Source organism: Hypanus sabinus, chromosome 2, assembly GCF_030144855.1.
Source record: "Hypanus sabinus isolate sHypSab1 chromosome 2, sHypSab1.hap1, whole genome shotgun sequence".
NCBI lineage: Eukaryota > Metazoa > Chordata > Chondrichthyes > Myliobatiformes > Dasyatidae > Hypanus > Hypanus sabinus.
Genome location: NC_082707.1, coordinates 28,353,405 through 28,376,456, shown reverse-complemented (window position 1 = coordinate 28,376,456; position 23,052 = coordinate 28,353,405). Strand labels below are relative to the sequence as shown.

General features: G+C 40.3%; 1 protein-coding gene across 4 annotated transcripts in view; it reads left to right on the top strand.

Annotated features, from left to right (window-relative positions):
- The window catches only part of trpc1 (transient receptor potential cation channel, subfamily C, member 1), a 78,932-nt gene that overhangs the window by 33,038 nt on the left and 22,842 nt on the right, over window positions 1–23,052 (top strand). For 3 of the 4 annotated variants that reach the window (XM_059993570.1, XM_059993561.1, XM_059993578.1), the window contains exons 8-9: window positions 13,206–13,345; window positions 15,299–15,442. In XM_059993570.1, the coding sequence (XP_059849553.1) occupies window positions 13,206–13,345; window positions 15,299–15,442 (284 nt within the window). Of the gene's footprint in view, window positions 1–13,205; window positions 13,346–15,106; window positions 15,149–15,298; window positions 15,443–23,052 lie in introns of those variants that run through there. The other variant, XM_059993581.1, reaches the window with a different exon arrangement.

The following is a 23,052-nucleotide window of genomic DNA, read 5'->3' as shown; positions in this document are numbered from 1 at the left end:
CCAGGTGATGATAATCATGAAAAGATTTCTGGCTACATCAGAAAGATTGATACATTTGATTATGCAACAGATAACTGTATATTGGATATGGAGCGAATTGAACAGGATTTTAAAACAAACGGTCTAGACGATGAGAAGTAAATGTCAATTTTAATGAGTTAGTTGGGTTTAAAGACACACAGTTTGTTTAGAAGTTTAACTGCTCCAACCAAACCAGCTGAAATGAGCTTTGCTGATATCGTGAAAGTAATGCAGGAATACTTAAAGCCAAAACCATTGTTTACAGAACACTTTAGGTTTCATATGTAGAATCAAAAGAAAGGGGAGTCCATTTTGGCATACATAGCTGAATTGAAGAGATTGTCAGAGTATTGTCAATTCAGTAATGGGCTTAAAGATACAATGAGAGATAATTTAGTTTCTGGAATTTGACAAGAAAGCATCCAAAAATGGTTTCTAACTGAAGCACATCTTGCATTTAAAAGAGTAGTTGAAATTGCTGTATCAATGAAGACAGCAGATAGAGATGCAATTAAGTTGCAGTCAGGAGTAAAAGTGACTGTAATCAAACTTGCGATGTCTAAACAGAAGCCAGCCTGGCTGAACAAATTATGTTACCATTGGGCTCAGGATTTTACATACACCAGACCAATGCAAATTTAAAAGTGAAACTTGCTGAAAATGCAATAAAGTAGGACATAAACAAAGAGCAGGTCAGGTAGACAAAAATAAATGGACTACACAGAGAAGGGAAGAAGCTAAAAAGTCAAATTTGAAATTTCAAAAAGGACGCTAATCTGCATGCTGTTGATGAAAAATATGATGATAATGAGAGTGATACAGGATGGGGTAGCTTTGAGATTTACAGTGTGAAAACTAATAATAGACAAGCATGCTGGCTTACTCCAGAAAAGAACAGCAGATTAATTAAAATGGAATTAGTAATGGCTGGATTGTTTCAGTTATTCCACAAAATGAATTAGAATGGTATTTCAAAGATACTCAACTGAAGCCTATAGATATCCAACTAAGAACTTACACTAGAGTAAAAATAACTCCTGTGTGAGTGACATTCGTAACTGTGAAATATAACAGCCAACTAGCCACATTGGACTTGTGTGTAGTAAAAACAAGAGAGCCAGCATTGTGGGGGTGTGGTTGGCCTGAGGTAACTGCAACTTGATTGGAGATCCATCTACCATTTGCATGCCACAACCCCTGCAATGGAGTCAACTAAAAGCGAATTAAGAAAGATACTAAATGATGCCATTGGCAGTGTTTCAAGGATGGCATTGGAAAATATCAGGAATAAAATAGTGTTAAATGAAAATGCCACGCCCAAAGCTACCTACAAATGGAGGTAGAAGAAGAGTCCAAAGTTTTTCTCACCATAAACACTCAGAAAGGGCTTTATTGTTAGAATAGGCTTATTTTTGGATTAGCAACTGCGCCTGCACTCTGGCAGAAAGCTATGGACCACATGCTGCAAGGCTGCCCAGGCACTCAGTGCTACATGGATGACATCATTGTTATTACATAGGATTATGAGGAACACCTTCAAAATCTCAAGACAGTGTTAAAAAGATTAGAAGCTCATGGGCTCAGAGAATGCGCAACAAGTGTGAATTCTTTAAACCAAGCATCACTTAGTGTGGTCATACCATCGTCACATGAGGATTACACAAGTATGCTGAAAAAAGTCAAGCAGTGGTGGATGCCCCAATGCCAATGAATATGTCACATTTGTGGTCCTTTTTAGGACTTGTCAATTACTACAACAGGTTCCTCCCAAACCTGGCTACTGTGCTACATCTCTTGAACTCGTTACAACAGAGCGGGAGGAAATGGGAATTGGCAAGGCAGTGAGGGGTGGCTTTCAAAAAGGTAAAGAAAGTGTTAACGTCAGATACTTTGCTCACATGTTATGATCCACATCATTCAGTGAAGCTTGCTATGCACTGTTTGGGATGTCAACATGTCCCAAGTCAACTCCAGAGCTGTTAGAACCACTTCCTACAGTCCAAAATTCAACTCCTACAACACCACACAGGAGGCCCCAGAACCTGTGATTGTTTCACAGCTAACGGATCACACCTGCCAAGCACAGTGACCTCCCTGGTCAGGAAAGATGTTAATCCACAAGAGTCACAGTGATTAAATCTTTGACCAGAATGTGCTGTGCTGTTGATATCTGTATAGTAGTTATTTAGTGTGTATGTATTTTTTAAATGATTTTAAAACAATGTTAAAATAATACTTCAATGCAACCACAAACAAGAGAAAATCTGCAGATGCTGGAAATCTGAGCAACACACAAAATGGTGGAGGAACTCAGCAGGCCAGGCAGCATCTATGGAAAACAGTAAACCATCGATGTTTCAGCAAGACATTTGATAAGGTACCCAATGCAAAGCTTATTGAGAAAGTAAGGAGGGATGGGATCCAAGGGAACCTTACTTTGTGGATCCAGAATTGTCTTGCCCACTGAAGGCACAGAGTGGTTGTAGACAGGTCATATTCTGCATGGAGGTTGGTGACCAGTGGTGTGCCTCAGGGATCTGTTCTGGAACCCCCACTCTTTATGATTTTTATAAATGACCTGGATGAGGAAATGGAGGATGGGTTAGTACACTTGCCTTCATTAACCGTGGGATTGAGTCCAAGGGCCGAGAGATAATGTTACAGCTATATAAGACCCTGGTCAGACCTCACTTGGAATACTGTGCTCAGTTCTGGTCACCTCAGTACAGGAAGGATGTGGAAGCCATAGAAAGGGTGCAGAGGAGATTTACAAGAATTGGATCGGGAAGCATGCCTTAATAGAATAGGTTGAGTGAACTTGGCCTTTTCTCCTTGGAGTGACGAAGGATGAGAGTTGACCTGATAGAGGTATGTAAGATGATGAGAAGCATTGATCGTGTGGATAGTCAGAGGCTTTTTCCCAGGGCTGAAATGGCTAACACGAGAGGGCACAGTTTTAAGGTGCTTGGAGGTAGGTACAGAGGAGATGTCAGGGGTAAGTTTTTTTTATGCAGAGGGTGGTGAGTGCGTGGAATGGGCTGCCGGCAACAGTGGTGGAGGTGGATACAACCGGGTCTTTTAAGAGTCTCTTGGATAGGTACATGGTGCTTAGAAAAATAGAGGGCTATGGGTAACCCTGGGTAATTTCTAAAGTAAGTACATGTTCAGCATTGTAGGCTGAAGGGCCTGTATTGTGTTGTGGGTTTTCAGTGTTTTGATGAACTGTTGACTGTGCTCTTTTCCATAGATGCACCCTGGCCTGCTGAGTTCCTGCAGCATTTTGTGTTACTTTAATGCAACCAGCTAGATTCTGTATCGGTGTGTAACATTCATTAATGTTAGCCGAATAGCACAGTCAAAAATGGAATTTCAATACCTGTCTAAAACTTTACACTTAAAAGTTACAAGTAAAATTTATTATCAAAGTATATACATGTCACCACATGTAACCCTGAGGTTTTTTTTTCTGTGGGCATACTTAGCAAATCTATAGAACAGGATCTGTAAACTGTAAGCAACCTGCAAATGCAGATTATATATAAATAGGAATAAATAGTGAGCACAAAATAACAAGATAAAAGTCCTTAAATATTCTTCTAGGTAGGTTTGCGAGAGAGGCTCCAGTGGATTTAAACTAGATATGAGGGGGGAGGGGAATCAGAGTGTAGGAACAGATGTATGGGAGAAGGAAGAGAAAGAAGACAGTAAAGTTCTTTGTACTGTTAGAGATAAACAGAGCGGAAGAGGTGGAGGATTTCTTAAATGTGTTTATTTTAACGCTAGGAGCATTGTAAGAAAGGTGGATGAGCTTAGAGCATGAATTGATACCTGGAACTGATGTTGTAGCTATTAGTGAAACATGGTTGCAGGAGGGGTGTGATTGGCAACTAAATATTCCTGGATTTCCTTGCTTCAGGTGTGCTAGAAACAGAGGGACAAGAGGGGGAGGTGTTGTGTTGCGTGTCAGAGAAAATATTACAGCAGTGCTCTGGCAGGATAGATTAGAGGGCTTGTCTAGGGAGACTATTTGGGTGGAATTGAGGAGTGGGAAAGGAGTAGTAACAGGGGTGTATTATAGACCACCTAATGGGGAGTGAGAATTGGAGGAGCAAATTTGCAAGGAGATGGCAGATATTTGTAGTAAGCACAGGGTTGTGATTGTGGGAGATTTTAATTTTCCACACATAGACTGGGAAGCCCATACTGAAAAAGGGATGGATGGTTTGGAGTTTGTAAAATGTGTGCAGGATAATTTTTTGCAGTAATACATAGAGGTACCAACTAGAGAAGGGGCAGTGTTCTGTTAGGGAATGAGATAGGTCAGGTGACAGAGGTATGTGCTGGGGAGTACTTTGGGTCCAGTGATGATAATGCCATTAGTTTCAATATAATTATGGAGAAGGATAGGACTGGACCCAGGGTTGAGATTTTTGATTGGAGAAAGGCTAACTTTGAGGAGATGCGAAAGGATTTAGAAGGAGTGGATTGGGACAATTCGATTTATGGGAAGGATGTAATAGAGAAATGGCAGTCATTTAAAGGTGAAATTCTGAGGGTATCTTTATGTTGCTGTTAGGTTGAAAGGAAAGGTTAAAAGTTTGAGAGAGCCATGGTTTTCAAGGGATATTGGAAACTTGGTTAGGAAAAAGATATCTACAACAAATATAGGCAGCATGGAGTAAATTAGGTGCTTGAGGAATATAAAGAATGTAAAAAGAATCTTAAGAAAGAAATTAGAAAAGCTAAAAGAAGATACGAGGTTGCTTTGGCAAGTTAGGTGAAAATAAATCCGAAGGGTTTCTACAGTTATATTAATAGCAAAAGGATAGTGAGGGATAAAATTGGTCCCTTAGAGAATTAGAGTGGACAGCTATGTGTGGGGCTGAAAGAGATGGGGGAGATTTTGAACCATTTCTTTTCTTTGGTATTCACTAAGGAGAAGGATATTGAATTGTGTAAGGTAAGGGAAACAAGTAGGGAAGTTATGGAAACTATGATGATTAAAGAGGAGGAAGTACTGGTACTTTTAAGGAATATAAATGTGGATAAATCTCCGTGTCCTGACAGGAGATCCTCACATAATTACTAATCCTGGTATAGAATTGCTCAACAGCCATAAGAAACACTTGTATACTGCAAACATTTCACTTTTTTGAAAGGATTTCAACAGCTCTCAGTAGAAAAATATTTCACAACTCCACTGGTGCTCAGGATTAAACACAGAGAAGGTGTTTGATCTTTTTTGTTGGACTGCTGTAGAACTTGAAGCATACAACTTTCCATCATCATCAGTCCACAGAGTTACTCTGCATCTGTTTGCACGCAAGTGCTGAAGTTGACACCGGAGAGCATGAGCCAAGAACCCGAACCACTTCTACTTTTTCCTGGCCATTGGAAGTTGTGGAAATACAGAATACAGCAGGTGGAGATCACTGTTTGTTCACAGACATTCAAAACTTGGCAATTCTGTTAGCCAAAGTCTGTTAATTTATAAAAATGCTGTCAAGCTATGATTATTTCCTTGAACAGATAGTCCAAAACTTAAATCCTGTTTTTTTTTTTGCTGGCTTGAAGACTTTGTGGAAGAAAGGAACATGATATTGAGATGAATTGCCAGAGTAAACATAATACATAATCATAGAAAAATGCTGTTTAAAAATAAATGCTGAAATACTTCTAACCAGTATTAAAATGTTGTGAAGTGAAGCAGTGGTGTACTGGTTCACATAATGTAACAAGTTAGTAAATTTTTATTGTGACTTTCATTGAATCCAGTTTCTGAAACATAGGGTGGTTTCTTAACAACTATTGAAAGTGTCTCTGACAACTTACGCTTGGTGGTTTTTCTGTTGAAATGTCCCTTTTTGATTGACACAGATTTAGTGGGCCAAAGAGCCTGTTCCTTTGCAGTACTGCTGTACAATTCTCCAAAGAGCCGTGTATCATATAAGTTTATCCTTTTAGAATTGCTGAGCTGTAAGATTGAACTTCCTTGTGAACAGCAGGAATGTTGTAAACAAAGGGAGCTTGGAGTACAAGTTCATGGTTCCCTGAAAGTGGAGTCACACTGTTTTTCAAAGCTTTAAGGAGGCTTATGACACTTTGGCCTTTATAAGTCAGGGCACTGTACATAAAAAGGTAGGAGGTCATGGTGCTGTTGCACAGGGCACAAGTAGGACTGCAAGCTGAATATTGTGTTCAGTTTTGGTTGCATGTTATTAAACATAGATGTATAAAGAAAAAAATTATGAAGATGCTGCCAGAAGTCAAAGGGGTGTTTGACTCAGGGAGTTCGGATAGGTTAGGACTTCATTCCTTAGAGCATCAGAAAATGACCAATGACCTATATTAAATCATGAGAGACAGGGTGAGTGTGCTCCTTCCCTTACACCTCCAAATTTGGGGTTTCAAGAACTGGAGGGCATAGGTTTGAGGGGAGGGGAGAGAAGAGAAAGATTTACCAGGAATTAGAAGTGTAAAGTTCAAAGTTAATTTATTATCAAAGAATATATACAACTCTTGAGATTCAGGCAGCCAAAGAAACAACATGGAACCGGTTGAAGAACCCAACACGCGAAAAGAAAAGAACAAATTGCGCAAACAACAAACAGCGAGTGAACAGCACATAGAATATCAAACATCAAGCCAGGAGTCCAGTAGTGTTCAGTTTAGTTCAGTTCAGCCCTGCATTGCTAGCCCCCTGCAGGCCACGGAGCCATTCTTCGCTGAAGCACCCCAGTCTGCATCCATTGCCCCAATCAGACTGCTCAGAAACCAAAACAAAAGAGTAAGCAGAATCCAGGAACATGTGCAACGTGAACCTCAAAGTCCCCCAAAATAAGTTTATGGCCTTGCCTTGCTGTTTAAAAAAGGCAGCTTTTTAACAGCAAGGGTGGTGTCTTTGTGGATTCAGTTGCGAGAGGAGGTGGTTGAGGTAGGTACAGTAGCAAACTTTCCAAAGGCAGTTGAAGAGATGTGGGTTGGAAAAGTTTAGAAGGCTAAGGACCAAACACCAGAAGATGGGACTAGGTTGGATGGGGCATCTTGGTCAGTTTGACTGAAGAGCCTATATGATTCTATGACAATATGAAATTCAGTGAAACGTGTTGATGTACAGTAGCTTTATCTGTTCCAAAGATCAGGTGAAGAAGTGCACAATCTGGAACAAAAGTGTACATGTACTGGAGAGGCTGGGCTGGATTCTTTGCAGCTGTCAGCTTGGCCAACAACAACAATCATTGTAGTTACTCTTGCTGCATCTCACATATAGGAACATGGTAAGTAATTCCTACTGCATAGGATATGTTCGTGTATGTTAAGGAATAAGACTTGGCCGTGGTTGCAACATAATAAAGTGCTCTGCCCGTCTCCTTTTAATCCAGTCTCTTGGGGTTGAGATCGTCTCAAGTTCTGCTGGTCCTAAATGAAAACAGCAAAATCTTCTTCACAAGGGATTACACAAGAATGGGCTATTTGGCCCAAATAGTATCAATTAGTGTTTATTTATCAATTAGCCTCCTCCTTCTTCTTTCATTTAACTTTGTCATTGAAGCCCCTTATTCCATTCTCCCATGTGTGTTTCTTCAGCATGTTCTTAATTGCATCTATATTTTTATTGTTATCACTGATCCCCAATGGCTGTGAGTTCCACATTCTCACCACAAGTTGGAATTCCAAATTGAATCTCATGAGTATCTGTTACACTTGAAAACAATGGATGATTGACAGAGTTTTGTTTGGTTAGAAGGTGAATGAAAATTGAACAGAGGTGGATCTATTAAGTTGCAGTGTGGATCAGTTATAATTTAGTTATATAAAAGAATACATATCAGGGGATGAAGAGATTCAGCAAATGTTGGAAGTCCAGAGCAACACACACACACAACCCCCCCCCCCCACCACCTGGGGGAACTCAGTGGGTCAGGCAGTCTCTACAGAGAGGAATAAACAGTGTTTCGGTTCAAGTCCCTTCAGCAGGGGATGAATGGCCCTACTCATATTGACGTTTCTGTGTTCACACTTTTAGAGAAAAATGACAGCAATCCAGTATGATGTGAGGTCAAATGTTTGACTGCTGAAAGAGAAGGATTACCGCCTTGAGCTGTGCCTGGTGGTAATGCTCTAATACTTCACACCACCCAGTAAATAGCCTTTGAAGAAACATGTTTCAGGAGCATCATCAAGCAGACATATAATCTATCCGTCCCAGACAAGGAAACTCTATGATGTGCGCTGGAGAAAAAATTCTGGTGTAAGTTTCGTAATTTTCTGCGTAATGCTCAGTTTTGTTGTAGAAAAGCAGGTGTTTACATGTCAAAAAGGAATAGTGATGAGGTATGACATGGAGAGGAGGAGAAGGCAAAAGCTGATGACAGAGCTAGCAGAATTTGTAAGCTACAATAGGGGACCTTCAGTATTTGGCAGTGTTTGAATGATATGTTTTTTTTTCAGAAGGGCTACCCTGATATTTATTCAGGTTTTTTTTTTGTCTAGGAAGAGTGGTTTGAAAGGAAACTAAAGGCTACTTTGTTCAGTGATGTGTTGTACCTTTAGTAATGAGAATCAGTATGTTGAAGGCTGCACCTTGTTTGTAATGGACTCGCTGGAGTAAGAGCAGCTTTTTTCCTTTTACTGCTCTTCATGCCGTATCACTAAGTTTCTGTTACGTGTCAGTGTTAGTGAGCAGTGCGGTAGTCTTCGAGGCAAACGTTTATGGGTTCAAAAGTTACCTAAGACTACAGCACAAAAGCTGGGAGGTGATAAATAGAAAAGGCAAAGGGCTGGAGAAGAAAGAATCTGATCAGAAAGGAGAGTGGACTATAGGTGAAAGGGAAGGATGAGTGGAACCAAGGGGAGGAGGAGGTAGGTGAGGAAAACAGAAGAGTTAAAGGGGATGGTCAGAGTAGGGAATCAGATGAGGGGGAGGGGGAAGTTACTGTGAGTTAGAGAAACTGATGTTCATGCAATCGAGTTGAAGATTACCCAAATGGAATATGAGTTGTTACTTCTCCAGCCTGAGAATAACCTCATCGTGGTTATAGAGTAGACCATGGACCAACATGTTGGAATGGGAGTGGGGATTGGAATTCATGTGGTTGGCCACCGGGAAATTGTGCTTTCTTGCAGGTGGAATGGAGGTGCTCGTCGAGACGGTATCCCGATTTATGTTGGGGTAATATATTCCAATAGCCAGAGTTTCATAGACCTGCATCATTACCTTGTGGTTCATATGCTCAGTCACCCAGTTAATGATGGCAGCACACTTTTCATCTTCCTAGCCACCCTAGCAACTTGCATGGCAACCTTGACATTGACATGGGTCCTAAGATCCCTCTTTTCCTCTGCACTGCTTACAATCCTGTTCTGTACTCTTGCTTTCAAGTTCAATTTTTCAAAGAGCTTCACACCTTTCTGGAGTGAATTATGCATCTGTACCCATTGAAACCTCTGTTCAACATTTTCCAGGATCCGCCCATATACAGTGTAAATCATGTGGAAAGAAATGCTGTTGTTAAAACAATAGAAGATGGTTTGACCTAGGACAAAGCCTTAGATTCTTGACTGTATTATTCTTAAGAAAATCATTTGGCAGCTGTGACTATTAGCTATCTTTGTGAAGACCAGCACCTCGCTGCTTGTAAAAAAGACACAACAAAGACTCTTCATCCTCAGAAAGCTGAAACAGGCCGAACTCCCAGAAAAGCTGTTGCTTAACTTCTACAGAAGCATAATTGAAACCATCCTGACCAACAGCGCCACCGTGTGGAATGCCAGCTGCACAGCTGCTGAGCAACAAGACCTGCATCGTGTGGTGAGGGCGGCCCAGCGAATTGTCAGGATGGAGCTCCCAGGACTGGACACCGTCTATTCCAGCAGACTCAGGAGGAAAGCAATCAGCATAACCAGAGACACCACACACCCCGGCCACTCCCTGTTTGACCCGCTGCCGTCCAGCAGAAGGTTCAGGACTCTAAAAGCCAGAACAAATAGACTGAGGATAGCTCTACATAGACAGCTCTACCCCAGAGCTGTAGCCTCCATCACACCACTCCCACAGAACAATAACTGAAACTGTGAGCACACACATGCACACACAAAGACTCAAATACCTGCACTAGCGGCACTTTGTGCGTTACTGTGATATTCTGGTGCTGCTGCAACTTATTTTCTGCTACTTATCTATTTAATACCGTTTTTCTAGTACTGTCTTGTTTTTATCTGGTGCTTTGTTTGATTGCCTGAGAGGAAGCCAAACAGTTTCATTGTACCTATGTATAATGACAATAAAGATCATTCAATACCTTCAATCATTCAATAGTTAGCACAGAGTTTTCCTTTCTACTCTGTGCCTTTTGATGCCACACTGGGTCAAATACTGATGATGTCAGGACAACTACTTTGGCTCATTTTAGTTCTCTAGCTGATCAGTGCTAGCACATTATTGGTGAATAAGCTGCATTGGACAACTCTGTCGACAGCATCTCATACCCTTCGGTTAAAGCTTAAGATTTTTGTCAGTGAATTAGACTTTGTTGTTTTTGCTTTCCCAGAAGTTGCAAATTATTTGATTACTTTAAATCATTATATGCTGTGTGCACTAGGTTCTGCTGATTAAGCAAGTGCTTTTGTGTTATCACTTCGGTATGTCCAAAATGCACTTTAAGTGCCCTGAAGGCAAATTGAACATTAATGATTACATAGAAAAACTGCAGTAAATGGATTCTGAGTACAGTTAGCATCAAGTGTAGTCAGACCACAGTTCTGCTGTGGAGCATGTAATTCAATAACATTTTACATCACTTCAGCCTCTATGCATCAATTATAATTTGCTTTTATTCTTCAGCTAAATGCAAAGAGCACTATATTGTTTCCTGAATGTGATACTTTAGCCTCTCTGTGGTTGTGTTATTGGACATTTCAAAATTGGTTAAATTGTTCAAAATTATGCAGGTGTCATCTTAAAGCAATGTTTTTTTTAAAGAAATGGTTCTTGAATTTCAAGTCCTCTGAATTGTAATACTGAATATAAAGTAAAAATAAGTTATTTTCTCTGTGTAAGGAAGTTGTTTGCAGTGCATGGAAATGAATTCATTGGCTCTTTTCTTTCCGAATTGTCACAATTGTGTTTACAGTGTTTAGCAGTTGCAAAGTGTTTCTCAAGTCATAGTTATAGAAACAAGGCATAGTTATAGAAACAAAGCTCAACATGTTGATGTAGACCATCAAGGGTGGTGTGGTAGTGTAGCAGTTAGTATAACACTATGACAATGCCAGTGACCAGGGTTGAATTCCGCCACTGTCTGTCAGATATTCTCATGACTATGATGGTTTCCTCCGGATTCTCTGGTTTCCTCCCACATTCCAAAGGCAAAGGAGTTGGTAGGTTAATTGGACACATGGATGTAATTGGGTAGCGCAGGCTTGTGGGCTGGAAGGGCTTCTTACCGTGCTGGATCTCTTTTTAAAAAAAAAACTTTCCTACCACTCATGATAACCCTACCATTCTGTATTACCTTGTGTCTTTATTGAATAAAAATACCACAAAGAACCTCCAGTTATTAGGCTGTGACCAGGGGTAGTTTAAACAGTGTTTTCCATAGTCCCAGCAGTCTTCTTCCATTCCTTTTTATAGCAGCTGAGGATAAATCTCATCAGGCTCTGACAACTTAAGAGATTTATTACCTTAAATTATCTAAAAGCATGATACACAGAGGAGGGATGTAGTTACAAACTTTATGTTCCTGAGGGTGAAAAGGATTTGTGTACAGGTTAAGATAACATAAGTTACTGGACTACCAGATAAAGGTTTGGATAATTGATCAGAAAGCTATGTTCAAATTAAAAGATGACATCTTGTGAATTAAATAAACTGGAAAATGACAAACAAGAAAATCTGCAGATGCTGGAAATCTGCGCAACAAACACACAACATGCTGGAGGAGCTCAGCAGGCCAGGCAACATCGATGGCAAACAGCACAGCCAGTGTTTCAGGCAGAAACCCTTGTCAACTGTACTATTTTCCTAGATGCTCCCTGGCCTGTTGGGTTCCTCCAGTGTTCTGTGTAAACTGGAAAAAGCTGTCTCAGTAATGGTGACATAAATTATTGGATTGTTAGGTTAAAAATTCTTAAATGGTCCGTTTGTGATTCTAGACTTTCAAATTTGACGCAGTTGAAGTCGTAGTTAGGAAGTGCAACAGGTTGTGCCATAACATTATGCAGTAGATTTTACATGGCAGTCCTTGAATAGAAGAATATAGGTTGATCTTGGATAATGAATCAGTTATGTTTTTACAGACATCAATAAGTTGATTTTTGTCCGTAAGTCAGAAATCACTTGATATGGTAACAATATCTCCATACTATTGTAATGAATGGCATCAAACACATTTAAGACTGTTAAGAAAGAACGATTACTAAAAGAGAAGAAAGAGGAAATCAGTTCTGCTATTTGTAGGGATGAATGTATGTATGTGTATGAGACTTTTGAATTTGTTAATATTATGAAAGCTCATTCGTGTATTGTGATGTCCATAAATTAGGTGTTTTTAATCCAGGGAGGGCCTATATCTCCTCATGCAAGAAGGTAGATTCCTTTTGAGGAATCAAAGGGGAGACTATACATTGGTTACTGTTTTCTTTCACATAGAAGCCAGGAAAGAAGAAAAGTTTGTAACAGGCAGCCACTTGGAAATAAGTACATTATGGCGTGGCAAAATTTGGTGGGAAGAAAAAAATCATTTGCATGAAAAGATGGAGCTAAGCCTCATGGCTGTTCAGAATTATCTTAAAAATGACCAGTTGGGAATTACTCAGTCACCAAGATGCTTCTGAAAGCAAGCAGAACAAGAAACTGGTTTCAATTACAACCCTTTCTACTTAATGGAAACAAATACTTGTGTTGGTACTAATCTCCTTCTCAAATAATGTTTACATTCCCTGAGTGTAAACATTCTTTAGATGCAGATAATTTCATTCCTTTGGAACTCTGAACAGAAAACAGTGTACTTTGCATAATCCTAAAACTGCTGTTGCCATTGCTGTTACATCCATCCTGCAAGTATTAGTCTTGTACTGAGATGTGGCATCATTATTTTCCACCGGACAAACCCAAACATTGTTGAATCAATGGTTTGAATATCACAATTTTCTCTAAAACGTGCTAATGTGTAATTTGTCTCTAGGAATGGTGTGGTCAGATGTGAAGCGACTGTGGTATGATGGACTTGAAGATTTTCTGGAAGAGTCTCGAAATCAGCTCAGTTTTGTCATGAACTCCTTGTATTTAGCAACGTTCGCTCTCAAAGTTGTGGCTCATTATAAGGTAAATAAGAGACAGGTTGGAAAGAAAGGCAGGTCTGTAGTTCTATCAGGATGTGAGAATTGCCACTATTAGCACGAAGATGATGTTACAAAAATGAGAGAGGGGTAGAGAATTTGATTAAAAATACAGCCAACTGACAAAATGGAAATATATATCTTTAAACAAAATTTATATGAATCATAAAAGCTGGTACAGTGCATGATAGATATGTTGGTATAGTGTTTTCCAGTAGACTAGTCATTGCAAAAAGTAGATTCACAAATTGAAGGCATGTCTGCGAAGAGTCAGTGGCACTGCAAATATTCATAAATCAACCACTAGTAAATTATCCAATCCTATTACCTGATAATGGATATCTTGATGGTTCATTAATGCTGCAATCACAGTGAAATAATAAGACCTGAATCTAATTGCCTGCAGATGGATATTTTGAAATATTAAGCAATGAAGAAAAAAAATAGATTTCTTTCATGTTACGGGACTACTGTTTTCCTTCGGACCTTGTCACTCCCCTAAAGTGAAGGAAGGTGACTTGTTTGTGAGCTCTCTGTCAAATACTAGCTGCTTGAAGGAGTATGACTGAGGCAGCCTGGATTGACCTTCCCCCAATTGTGAGGATTCATTGCCAAGAATTCCCTAAAACTCATTCCAATTAACTGCACAAAGTAGAAAATAATAAACCTAATTGTATTTTTAGCCGAAGATTTGAAAATCTACTTTGCTGCTCTCCCCTTCACAGTATTGCATACCTGGACTGCAGAATCCAATATCTGTGGAAAAATGAAAAAATAAAGCTTATTCATTGAAATTATTGATTCCACTATTGAGTCCTAATGGTTGCATACTGCCAGGATGAAAGATGAGGTGCTTTCTGTAAACTTACAATAATTGAGACAGTTTAGGAGACCAAAGACTTTCATTTTGAGAGGACCAGAATATAAAAGCAGACATGCAGTTGAGGTTTTATAAGGCATTGGGCAGACCACATTTGAAAAGTAGTGAGCAGTTTGGTCCCCATATCTAAGAAAGGATGTGCTGACTTTGGAGAGGTTTACAAGAATAATCCTGGGAACTGAAGGGTTAACATATGAGGAGCATTTAAAGGTTGTAAGCACTGGAACTTAGAAGATTGAGGGATGGCGGGGGGGGGGGGGGGGGAATCTCCTTGAAACCAAATATTGAAAAGCCTCTATAGAGTGGACATTTCTAATTTTGGGAGAGTCCAGAACCAATGGTACAGTCTTAGAATAGAAGGATGTCCCTTTAAAACAGAGATAAGGAGGGATTTCTTTAGCCAGAGGATAGTGAATGTGTGGGATTCATTTCCACAGATGGCTGTGGAAACCAGGTCAATGAGTATATTTGAAGTGTTTTGTATATGATTTTGTAAAGATAGAGAAGTCATAGAAGGAATGCCAGATGGGACCTGATCAATGTTGGTCTGACTGTGGTAAACTAGTTCAAAATGTAGGTCCACTTAGGAGCAGAAAGAATTACTGTAGAACATGCAAAACAATAGTCTCTGCATATACATAGAAAGTCATTGACATGAAATAATGAATTGAGCACCTTTTGAGCAGTTGCTTATGCTTGTAAAATCTAGTATGTAAAATATGGGTATTACAATTTCTAGTTTCATTGCATAGAAAATGCTGCACCTTGAAGGTCGTGTTCACTGAGTTTTTACTATATATGGTCTGTTAATTTTAGTGACTCATAAACTTATGTAAAGCATTACTTGCTCAAAAGTAACACAACCTTACTACAGAAGGAGCTTGTGTTTACCTTTCAGACTGAAAATATGTAAGCAACTTGCCAAATTTTACAACAAATCCCCTTAAGGAATCTTTTAAGAATCAGGGTATCATGAATGAATATATTAGATAACGAAGAGTAATTTGTAAATCATGTTGTTTTTCACATAAGCTCTGAACTTCTCTAATTTCTCTCCAGTTTCACGCTATTGCAGACCGGAAGAGTTGGGATGCTTTCCATCCCACTTTAGTAGCAGAGGGTCTCTTCGCTTTTGGAAATATCCTAAGCTCTTTGCGGCTTTTCTTCATGTACACAGCCAGTTCCATCCTGGGACCACTGCAGGTAATGCATTCGTATTGGTTAATTCTTAATTCTTCTGTTTTTTTTTGTTTCTTTTATGAGGCAAGCAGTGTAAAGGGTAGGTAAACAGCACCAGGTCTCAGTTAAAGGTACCCCAAATTAACTGGGATATCTCAGAATGGCTTGTGGAGTAGTCTTGCTTTCTTTCTCTTTGGTTCAAGTGCCTGGAAAGTCCTTCCTTGTGTCACATAAAGCATACACAGTACACTGTATGTACTTTACCATTCTGTGCAATGACTCGCTACATCTCCAATGTCATCTGCACTTCCATATTTTTGCCCAGTGGTTCTGTTGTATAATTGAAAGTTTTGAGTAAATTAAGAATGCTTTCTCCAGTTTTTCTTCTCTGCATCCTGCTGTCCTGGTTATGTTGGGAGGCCAGTTTTCAATTGTCTTCCAGAACTTCCAGCTAACTGACTGACAGAAGTTCAGTGTTCAATAGGTTAATCTTTAATAAAAGAAAATCTGCAGATGCTGGAAATCAAAGTAATATTCACAATATGCTGGAGGAACTCAGCAGGCCGGGCTGCATCTATGGAAAAGAGTAAATGGCTGACATTTTGGGCCGAGATCCTTCGTCAGGTTAATCTTTTAATTCCACTTTTCCATCCAACCAGAAATCTGGTGTGAAATGTATCTTTATGAAGTTGCCTGACCAGGGCAGCAGCTAATGCAATATGCCTATGCAGGCATTAGTAGGCCATTTTCATTTGTGACCTGAATTCTAAATCTTGGAGGGAAACAATATGAATATTGTTTGTTATACTTCTGCCATCACCTTTAGTCAGCCTAGAATCAACAGTTTATACAGTGAGCACTGTTAACCTAAAAATATTTGCACTGCAAATATTTTGAGACTGGCTGAATTTCACACCTAAAACCTCCAAGATATTTGCGGTTGATTTGTGAGTTTACTATTTTTCTTCGTAAAGAGTTTCTGTAGGTGTTACTGTATCTGACCTTCTGCAGAGTTTAGGCTAATAGATGTAGTGGCACCATGTGTGTAGTTTACTTTTCAGTAACTCCTTCACATTATAGTGTTGTCCTTTTAGGCAGAAGGAGTGGTGGCACCATAATGTAGCAGTTGGCGCAGAAAATCCTGCTGCTGTCTGTAACAAGTTTTATGTTCCTCCCATAAACGCTTGAGTTTCCTCCGGGTGCTTCAGTTTCTTGACACATTATAAAGATATTAATTTAGGGTTAATGAGTTGTGAGCATGCTACATTGGCGCTGGAAGCATGCTAACACTTGTGGGCTGCCCCCAGCAGAATCCTCAGACTGTGTGGGTCGTTGACGCAAACGACACATTTCACATTTCAATAGACATGTGAGAGATAAAGCTAATCTTTCTCTATACTTGCAGTGTTATTAACTGCCTTCCCTAGAATGCTATTCTATCAGAATAATTTGTGACGGTGTTAATTTCGAATTTGTTTTTAAATTCAATTCATTATGATACAGAAACAGCTTTTTAAGCTGTGCACTGTTGAACTGCAGCTATGTGTTAATGGCAAGGACTCCCCAAACAAAACATTTTCTACTCTACAATGTGCTTTCAAGTTTTTGAATAATCTTTTTGAAAGAATGTTGACTATCTTATCAGAATAGTGGTATTTATAGGGTCATAGAATTAAACAGTATGGAAACAGGCACTTTGGTCCAGATTGTCTGTGCCAAGTAAATTCTGTAGCTGAGCTAGTTCCCTGCATTTGGCCCATATCCCTCTGATCTTTTTCCTATCAGTGTACCTGTCTAAATGTTGTAATTATAATTCAAGGTGAGAGCACCTGCTTGCTGGGCCACTCTGAAAAAGTCATCATTGTGGAATATTCTGCAGTGGATCCACAGAAAAGATTGTTGCAGATGCTGGCTTCTAGACCAGAGTTCAATCAATATTCTGTCAGGCTTCTTCATTCAGATATAATCCAGCAGTGGCCACAATGTAAATTTGGTATGTTAATCCAATATAATGAGATAAATTTATTTTGTCTTTTATCTTGGTGTTGGTTGTGTGCAAATCCATTGTTGCATTTCCTTGCATTACAGCAGTCACCGTACCTCAGAAGTGTTTCATTATCTGTAAAGTGCATTGGGACTCTGGCTGTGAAAGATGCTGTTTAAATGAAAACTGGTGCTGCACTTTTACGTGCAGTCCTTGTGGATCCTGGAATATTCGATACTCAACATTGAACCAGTCCATTCATTTCAATGGTAATGATAAAAGAAGAACTATACTGAGTCTTCAAACTCCTGTTTTTGTCAAGTTCCATTGCCCTTGCCAATGTACCCTTTGCTGACATCACTAAGACCACAACATAAGAAATAGGAAGTCACAGCACAGTGTACTAGGCAGAGAATGTATCAAGAAATAGAATCAAGTGATTCCACCCCCAACACCACCAATCCATTGATCAGATCAGAGCTCTGTAGTCCACGGGCGACGTGCCATGAATTACATTGGGGAATTATATAACTGACAGGAGCAAGTGGTTCCAAGGATGCCACTCTCATTGATATCACTACTACTTAGGATGTGAGTGGGAAGCTGTCTCTTCCATTAGACAATTGCGGCTGTCCTCAGGTTCTGGTGGGACCATGTAGTCCACCTGTTGAAAAAAGGCTGAATTCCAGAACTGAAGGAAGGAAAAATTGCTCCATCTGTTGAAGAAGCTTTCAACCAAATCTGACATCAAGGAGCCCGAGTAAACTTGTCTTCAGCTGCTTCACTGTTGATGTATATTCCTTCCTAATGACTGAAACTGGTACACCCACCAAACATTAAGATCCATTGCCAAGTCTTCAGGTGAACTAGTCCTCACTAACATTGACGGACAAATTGGCAGAATTGGAAAGTAACTTCTGCAGACAGGCTTGATGATGAGGGCAAGCTTCTTCACTCAGGGGGTGATGCAAGTGTGAAACGAGTTCCCAGAGAAAGTGGTAGATGCAGATTTGATTTCAAGATATAAGGGAAGTTTGGGTAAGTACATGGATGGGAGGAGTGTGGTCCAGGTGCAGGTTGATGGGACTAGATGGAATAACAGTTTGACATAGGCAGGGTGGGCTGAAGGACCTATTTCTGTGCTTTAGTGCTCTATAACTCAGTGAATCTACAAAAGTAGTTTAGTGACTGGGTATAGTGCAGTGTATCATTTATTTACTAAGCTTTTCCCCAATAAGGCACAAGTCAGCAGTGTGAAGTTAGGATATCTCTGCTTCAGATTCTACCTGCAGCTCCAACAACACTGACTATCCTGAATAATTCAACCCGTATTTAGCATCCAACCTCAGTTATTAACCTCCTTCTCCACTCTTGCACCAAGGCTGCAACGGGCAAAATCTTCCAACCCTGTATTTTTTTTCTGTGCAGAAAGATAAGACCAACTTGTGCACATGTCCAATACCAACAACAGGTTTTCTCAAAAGTCTTGTTTGGGAAGCATCTCTATTGCTTCATTGCTACCTGGTTTAAATCCTGGAACAGTCCAAACAATGAAACTTGAATACAAAAGTTCAAGCAGATGGTTTGCCACTAGCTTCTCAAAAGTGATGAGAGATGATGAATAAATGTTGCCTTTGGCAGTGCAATCATCCTATGGTTGCTGAAGATCAGAATGAGTAATAATAATATCTGATTCTATCCTTGACTACAAACATAAATGAGACAGTGAATTAGGGTAGGGATGAATTTTACAAAAGCAACGGGTTGCACCTTAATAGGCGGGGGACCAGCATTCTGGCAGACAGGTTTGCCACTGCAACATGGATGTGTTTAAACTAAGTAGTGGGGGGGGGGGGGGGGGGGGGGAGGGGATGAACTCAAAATATAAGGATGGAGTTAAAGGGAAAGTGAAAATAAGAAAAGTTAAAAAGGACAACGAATCAATGGAGTAGAAAGCTCAAGAAGAGATCATACAGTATGGCCAAGTGAAATAGGAGTTGATATGAAAGGAGAGGGGAGTAACAAATTAAAAGTATTATATATGAATGCACGAAGTATAAGGAATAAAGTAGATGAGCTTGAGGCTCAGTTGGCAATTGGCAAGTACGATGTTGTGGGAATAACAGAGACATGGCTTCAAGCGGACAGGGTCTGGGAAATGAATATTCAAGGATATACATCTTATCAAAAGGACAGACTGACTGGCAAAAGGGGTGGGGTGGCTCTGTTGGTGAGGAATGATATTCAGTCCCTCATGAGGGGGGACATAGAATCAGGGGATGTAGAGTCAGTATGGATAGAACTGAGAACTTCTAAGGGTAGAAAGACCCTAATGGGAGTTATCTACAGGCCCCCAAACAGCAGTCTGGATGTAGGGTGTAAGTTGAATGAAGAGTTAAAATTGGTATGTTGCAAAGGTAATGATACAGTTGTCATGGGGGATTTCAACTTGCAGGTAGACTGGGAGAATCAGAATGGTACTGGACCCCAAGAAAGGGAGTTTGTGGAGTGCCTCCGAGATGGATTCTTAGAACAGCTTGTACTGGAGTCTACCAGGGAGAAGGCAACTCTAGATTTAGAGTTGTGCAATGAACTGGATTTGATCAGAGACTTGGAGGTAAAGGAACCATTAGGAGGTAGTGACCATGATATGGTATGTTTTAACCTACAATTTGAGAAGGAGAAGGGAAAATTGGATGTGTCAGTATTACAGTTGAACAAAGGGAACTATGGAGCTATCAGGGAGGAGCTGGCTAAAGTTCACTGGAACAATACCCTAGCAGGGAAGACAGTGGAACAACAATGGCAGGTATTTCTGGAAATAATGCAGAAGGTGCAGGATCGGTTCATTCCAAAGAGGTAGAAAGATCCTAAGGGGAGTAAAGGGCAGCCGTGGCTGACGAGAGAAGTAAAGGGCTGTATAAAAATAAAAGAGAAGAAGTATAACATAGCAAAGATGAGCTGGAAACCAGAGGACTGGGAAGCTTTTAAAGAGCAACAGAAGTTAACAAAAAAGGCAATACACCAAGAAAAAATGAGGTATGAAGGTAAACTAGCCAAGAATATAAAGGAGGATAGTAAAAGCTCCTTTAGGTATGTGAATAGCAAAAAAATAGTTAAGACCAAAATAGGAACATTGAAGACAGAAACAGGTGAATTTATTATGGGGAACAAGGAAATGGCAGATGAGTTGAACAGATACTTTGGACCTCTCTTCACTAGGGAAGACACAAACAATCTCCCAGATGTAATAGTGGTCAAAGGAACTAGGGTAAAGGATGAACTGAAGGAAATTTATATTAGGCAAGAAACGGTGTTGGATAGACTGTTGAGTCTGAAGGTTGTTAAGTCCCCGGGACCTGATGGTCTGCATCCCAGGGTACCTAAAGAGGTGGCTCTAGAAATCGTGGATGCATTGGTAATCATTTTCCAATGTTCTATAGATTTGGGAACAGTTCATACTGACTGGAGGGTGGCTAATGTTGTACCATTTTTCAAGAAAGGAGGGAGAGAGAAAACAGGGAATTATAGACTGGTTAGCCTAACGTCAGTGGTGGGAAAGATGCTGGAGTCAATTATAAAAGATGAGATTACGACACATTTGGATAGCAGTAGAAGGATCAGTCCGAGTCAGCATGGATTTATGAAGGGAAAATCATGCTTGACTAATCTTCTGGAGTTTTTTGAGGATGTAACTATGAAAATGGACAAGGGAGAGCCAGTGGATGTAGTGTACCTGAACTTCCAGAAAGCTTTTGATAAAGTCCCATACAGGAGATTAGTGGGCAAAATTAGAGCACATGGTATTGGGGGCAGAGTACTGACATGGATTGAAAATTGGCTGGCTACAGGAAACGAAGAGTAGCGATTAACGGGTCCCTTTCGGAATGGCAGGCTGTGACCAGTGGGGTACCGCAAGGTTCGGTGCTGGGACCGCAGCTGTTTACAATATACATTAATGATTTAGATGAAGGGATTAAAAGTAACATTAGCAAATTTGCTGATGACACAAAGCTGGGTGGAAGTGTGAAATGTCAGGAGGATGTTATTAGAATGCAGGGTGACTTGGACAGGTTGGGTGAGTGGGCAAATGTATGGCAGATGCAGTTTAATGTGGATAAATGTGAGGTTATCCACTTTGGTGGCAAGAACAGGAAGGCAGATTACTATCTAAATGGAGTCAAGTTAGGAAAAGGGGGAAGTACAACAAGATTTATGTGTTCTTGTACATCAGTCAATGAAAGCAAGCATGCAGGTACAGCAGGCAGTGAAGAAAGCTAATGGCATGCTGGCTTCTATAACAAGAGGAATTGAGTATAGGAGTAAAGAGGTCCTTCTGCAGCTGTAGAGGGCGCTGGTGAGACCCCACCTGGAGTATTGTGTGCAGTTTTGGTCTCCAAATTTGAGGAAGGACATTCTTGCTATTGAGGGAGTGCAGCGTAGGTTCACAGGGTTAATTCCCGGAATGGCGGGACTGTCATATGTTGAAAGATTGGAGCGACTGGGCTTGTATACACTGGAATTTAGAAGGATGAGAGGGGATCTGATTGAGACATGTAAGATTATTAAGGGATTGGACACGCTGGAGGCAGGAAGCATGTTCCTGCTGATGGGTGAGTCCAGAACTAGAGGCCACAGTTTAAGAATAAGGGGTAGGCCATTTAGAACAGAGATGCAGAAAAACTTTTTCACCCAGAGAGTGGTGGATATGTAGAATGCTCTGCCCCAGAAGGCAGTGAAGGCCAAGTCTCTGGATGCATTCAAGAGAGAGTTAGATAGAGCTCTTATAGATAGCGGGGTCAAGGGATATGGGGAGAGGGCAGGAACGGGGTACTGATTGTGTATGATCAGCCATGATCACAGTGAATGGCGGTGCTGATTAGAAGGGCCGAATGGCCTACTCCTGCACCTATTTTCTATTGTCTATTGAATTAAGCCCCCAGTTGGTCAAGGAACCGAAGACAACAGGCATGGGGAAGCTGGGAAGTTCCAAGGCAACATTATGCAAGTAATTAAAAATGAGAAATGGGCATTGCCTCAGATTCAAGTTTATTATCACTGACATACGTTATGTCATGAAATTTGTTGTTTTGTGGCAACAGGATAGCGCAAGACATAAATTATAATTTATGAACAAATTACGGTTTAAAAAAAATAAATAATGTAAAAGAGGAATAGTGAGGACTGTTCATAAATCTGATGGCAGGGGGCAGAAGCAGTTCCTAAAATTTTGAGTGTGGGCCCTCAGGCTCCTGTATCTCCTGTTACATACCCGTGGGTATCCTATGACTGTCACATGACCATGATGTAATTGAGGTTCTGCTAGGCATGATGTAATGGTCTTGTGATGGCGGAGTGATGTAATTTTCCCGTTGGTGAGAGGTCATGTGTTAGTTTTTTTCAACAGGGTATAAAAGGACAACCCCTCCCTGTGACACAGGTCAGTTTTGTGGCTTAAGTTGTCAGTGACTCCAGTTCTGCTGCATAGTTGATTTTATGACACAGTTTCGTTTTAAAAGTGGAGTTTTAATTTCTACTGTAAGAATCGTTGTGCCGGCAGTTCTGAAAATCACTGCCAGTTAAAGTCCAGTCGGAGAGTGAAGATCTATCGAAGTTCAGGTAGCCGAAGTATTGAGGAAATTTGATGTGG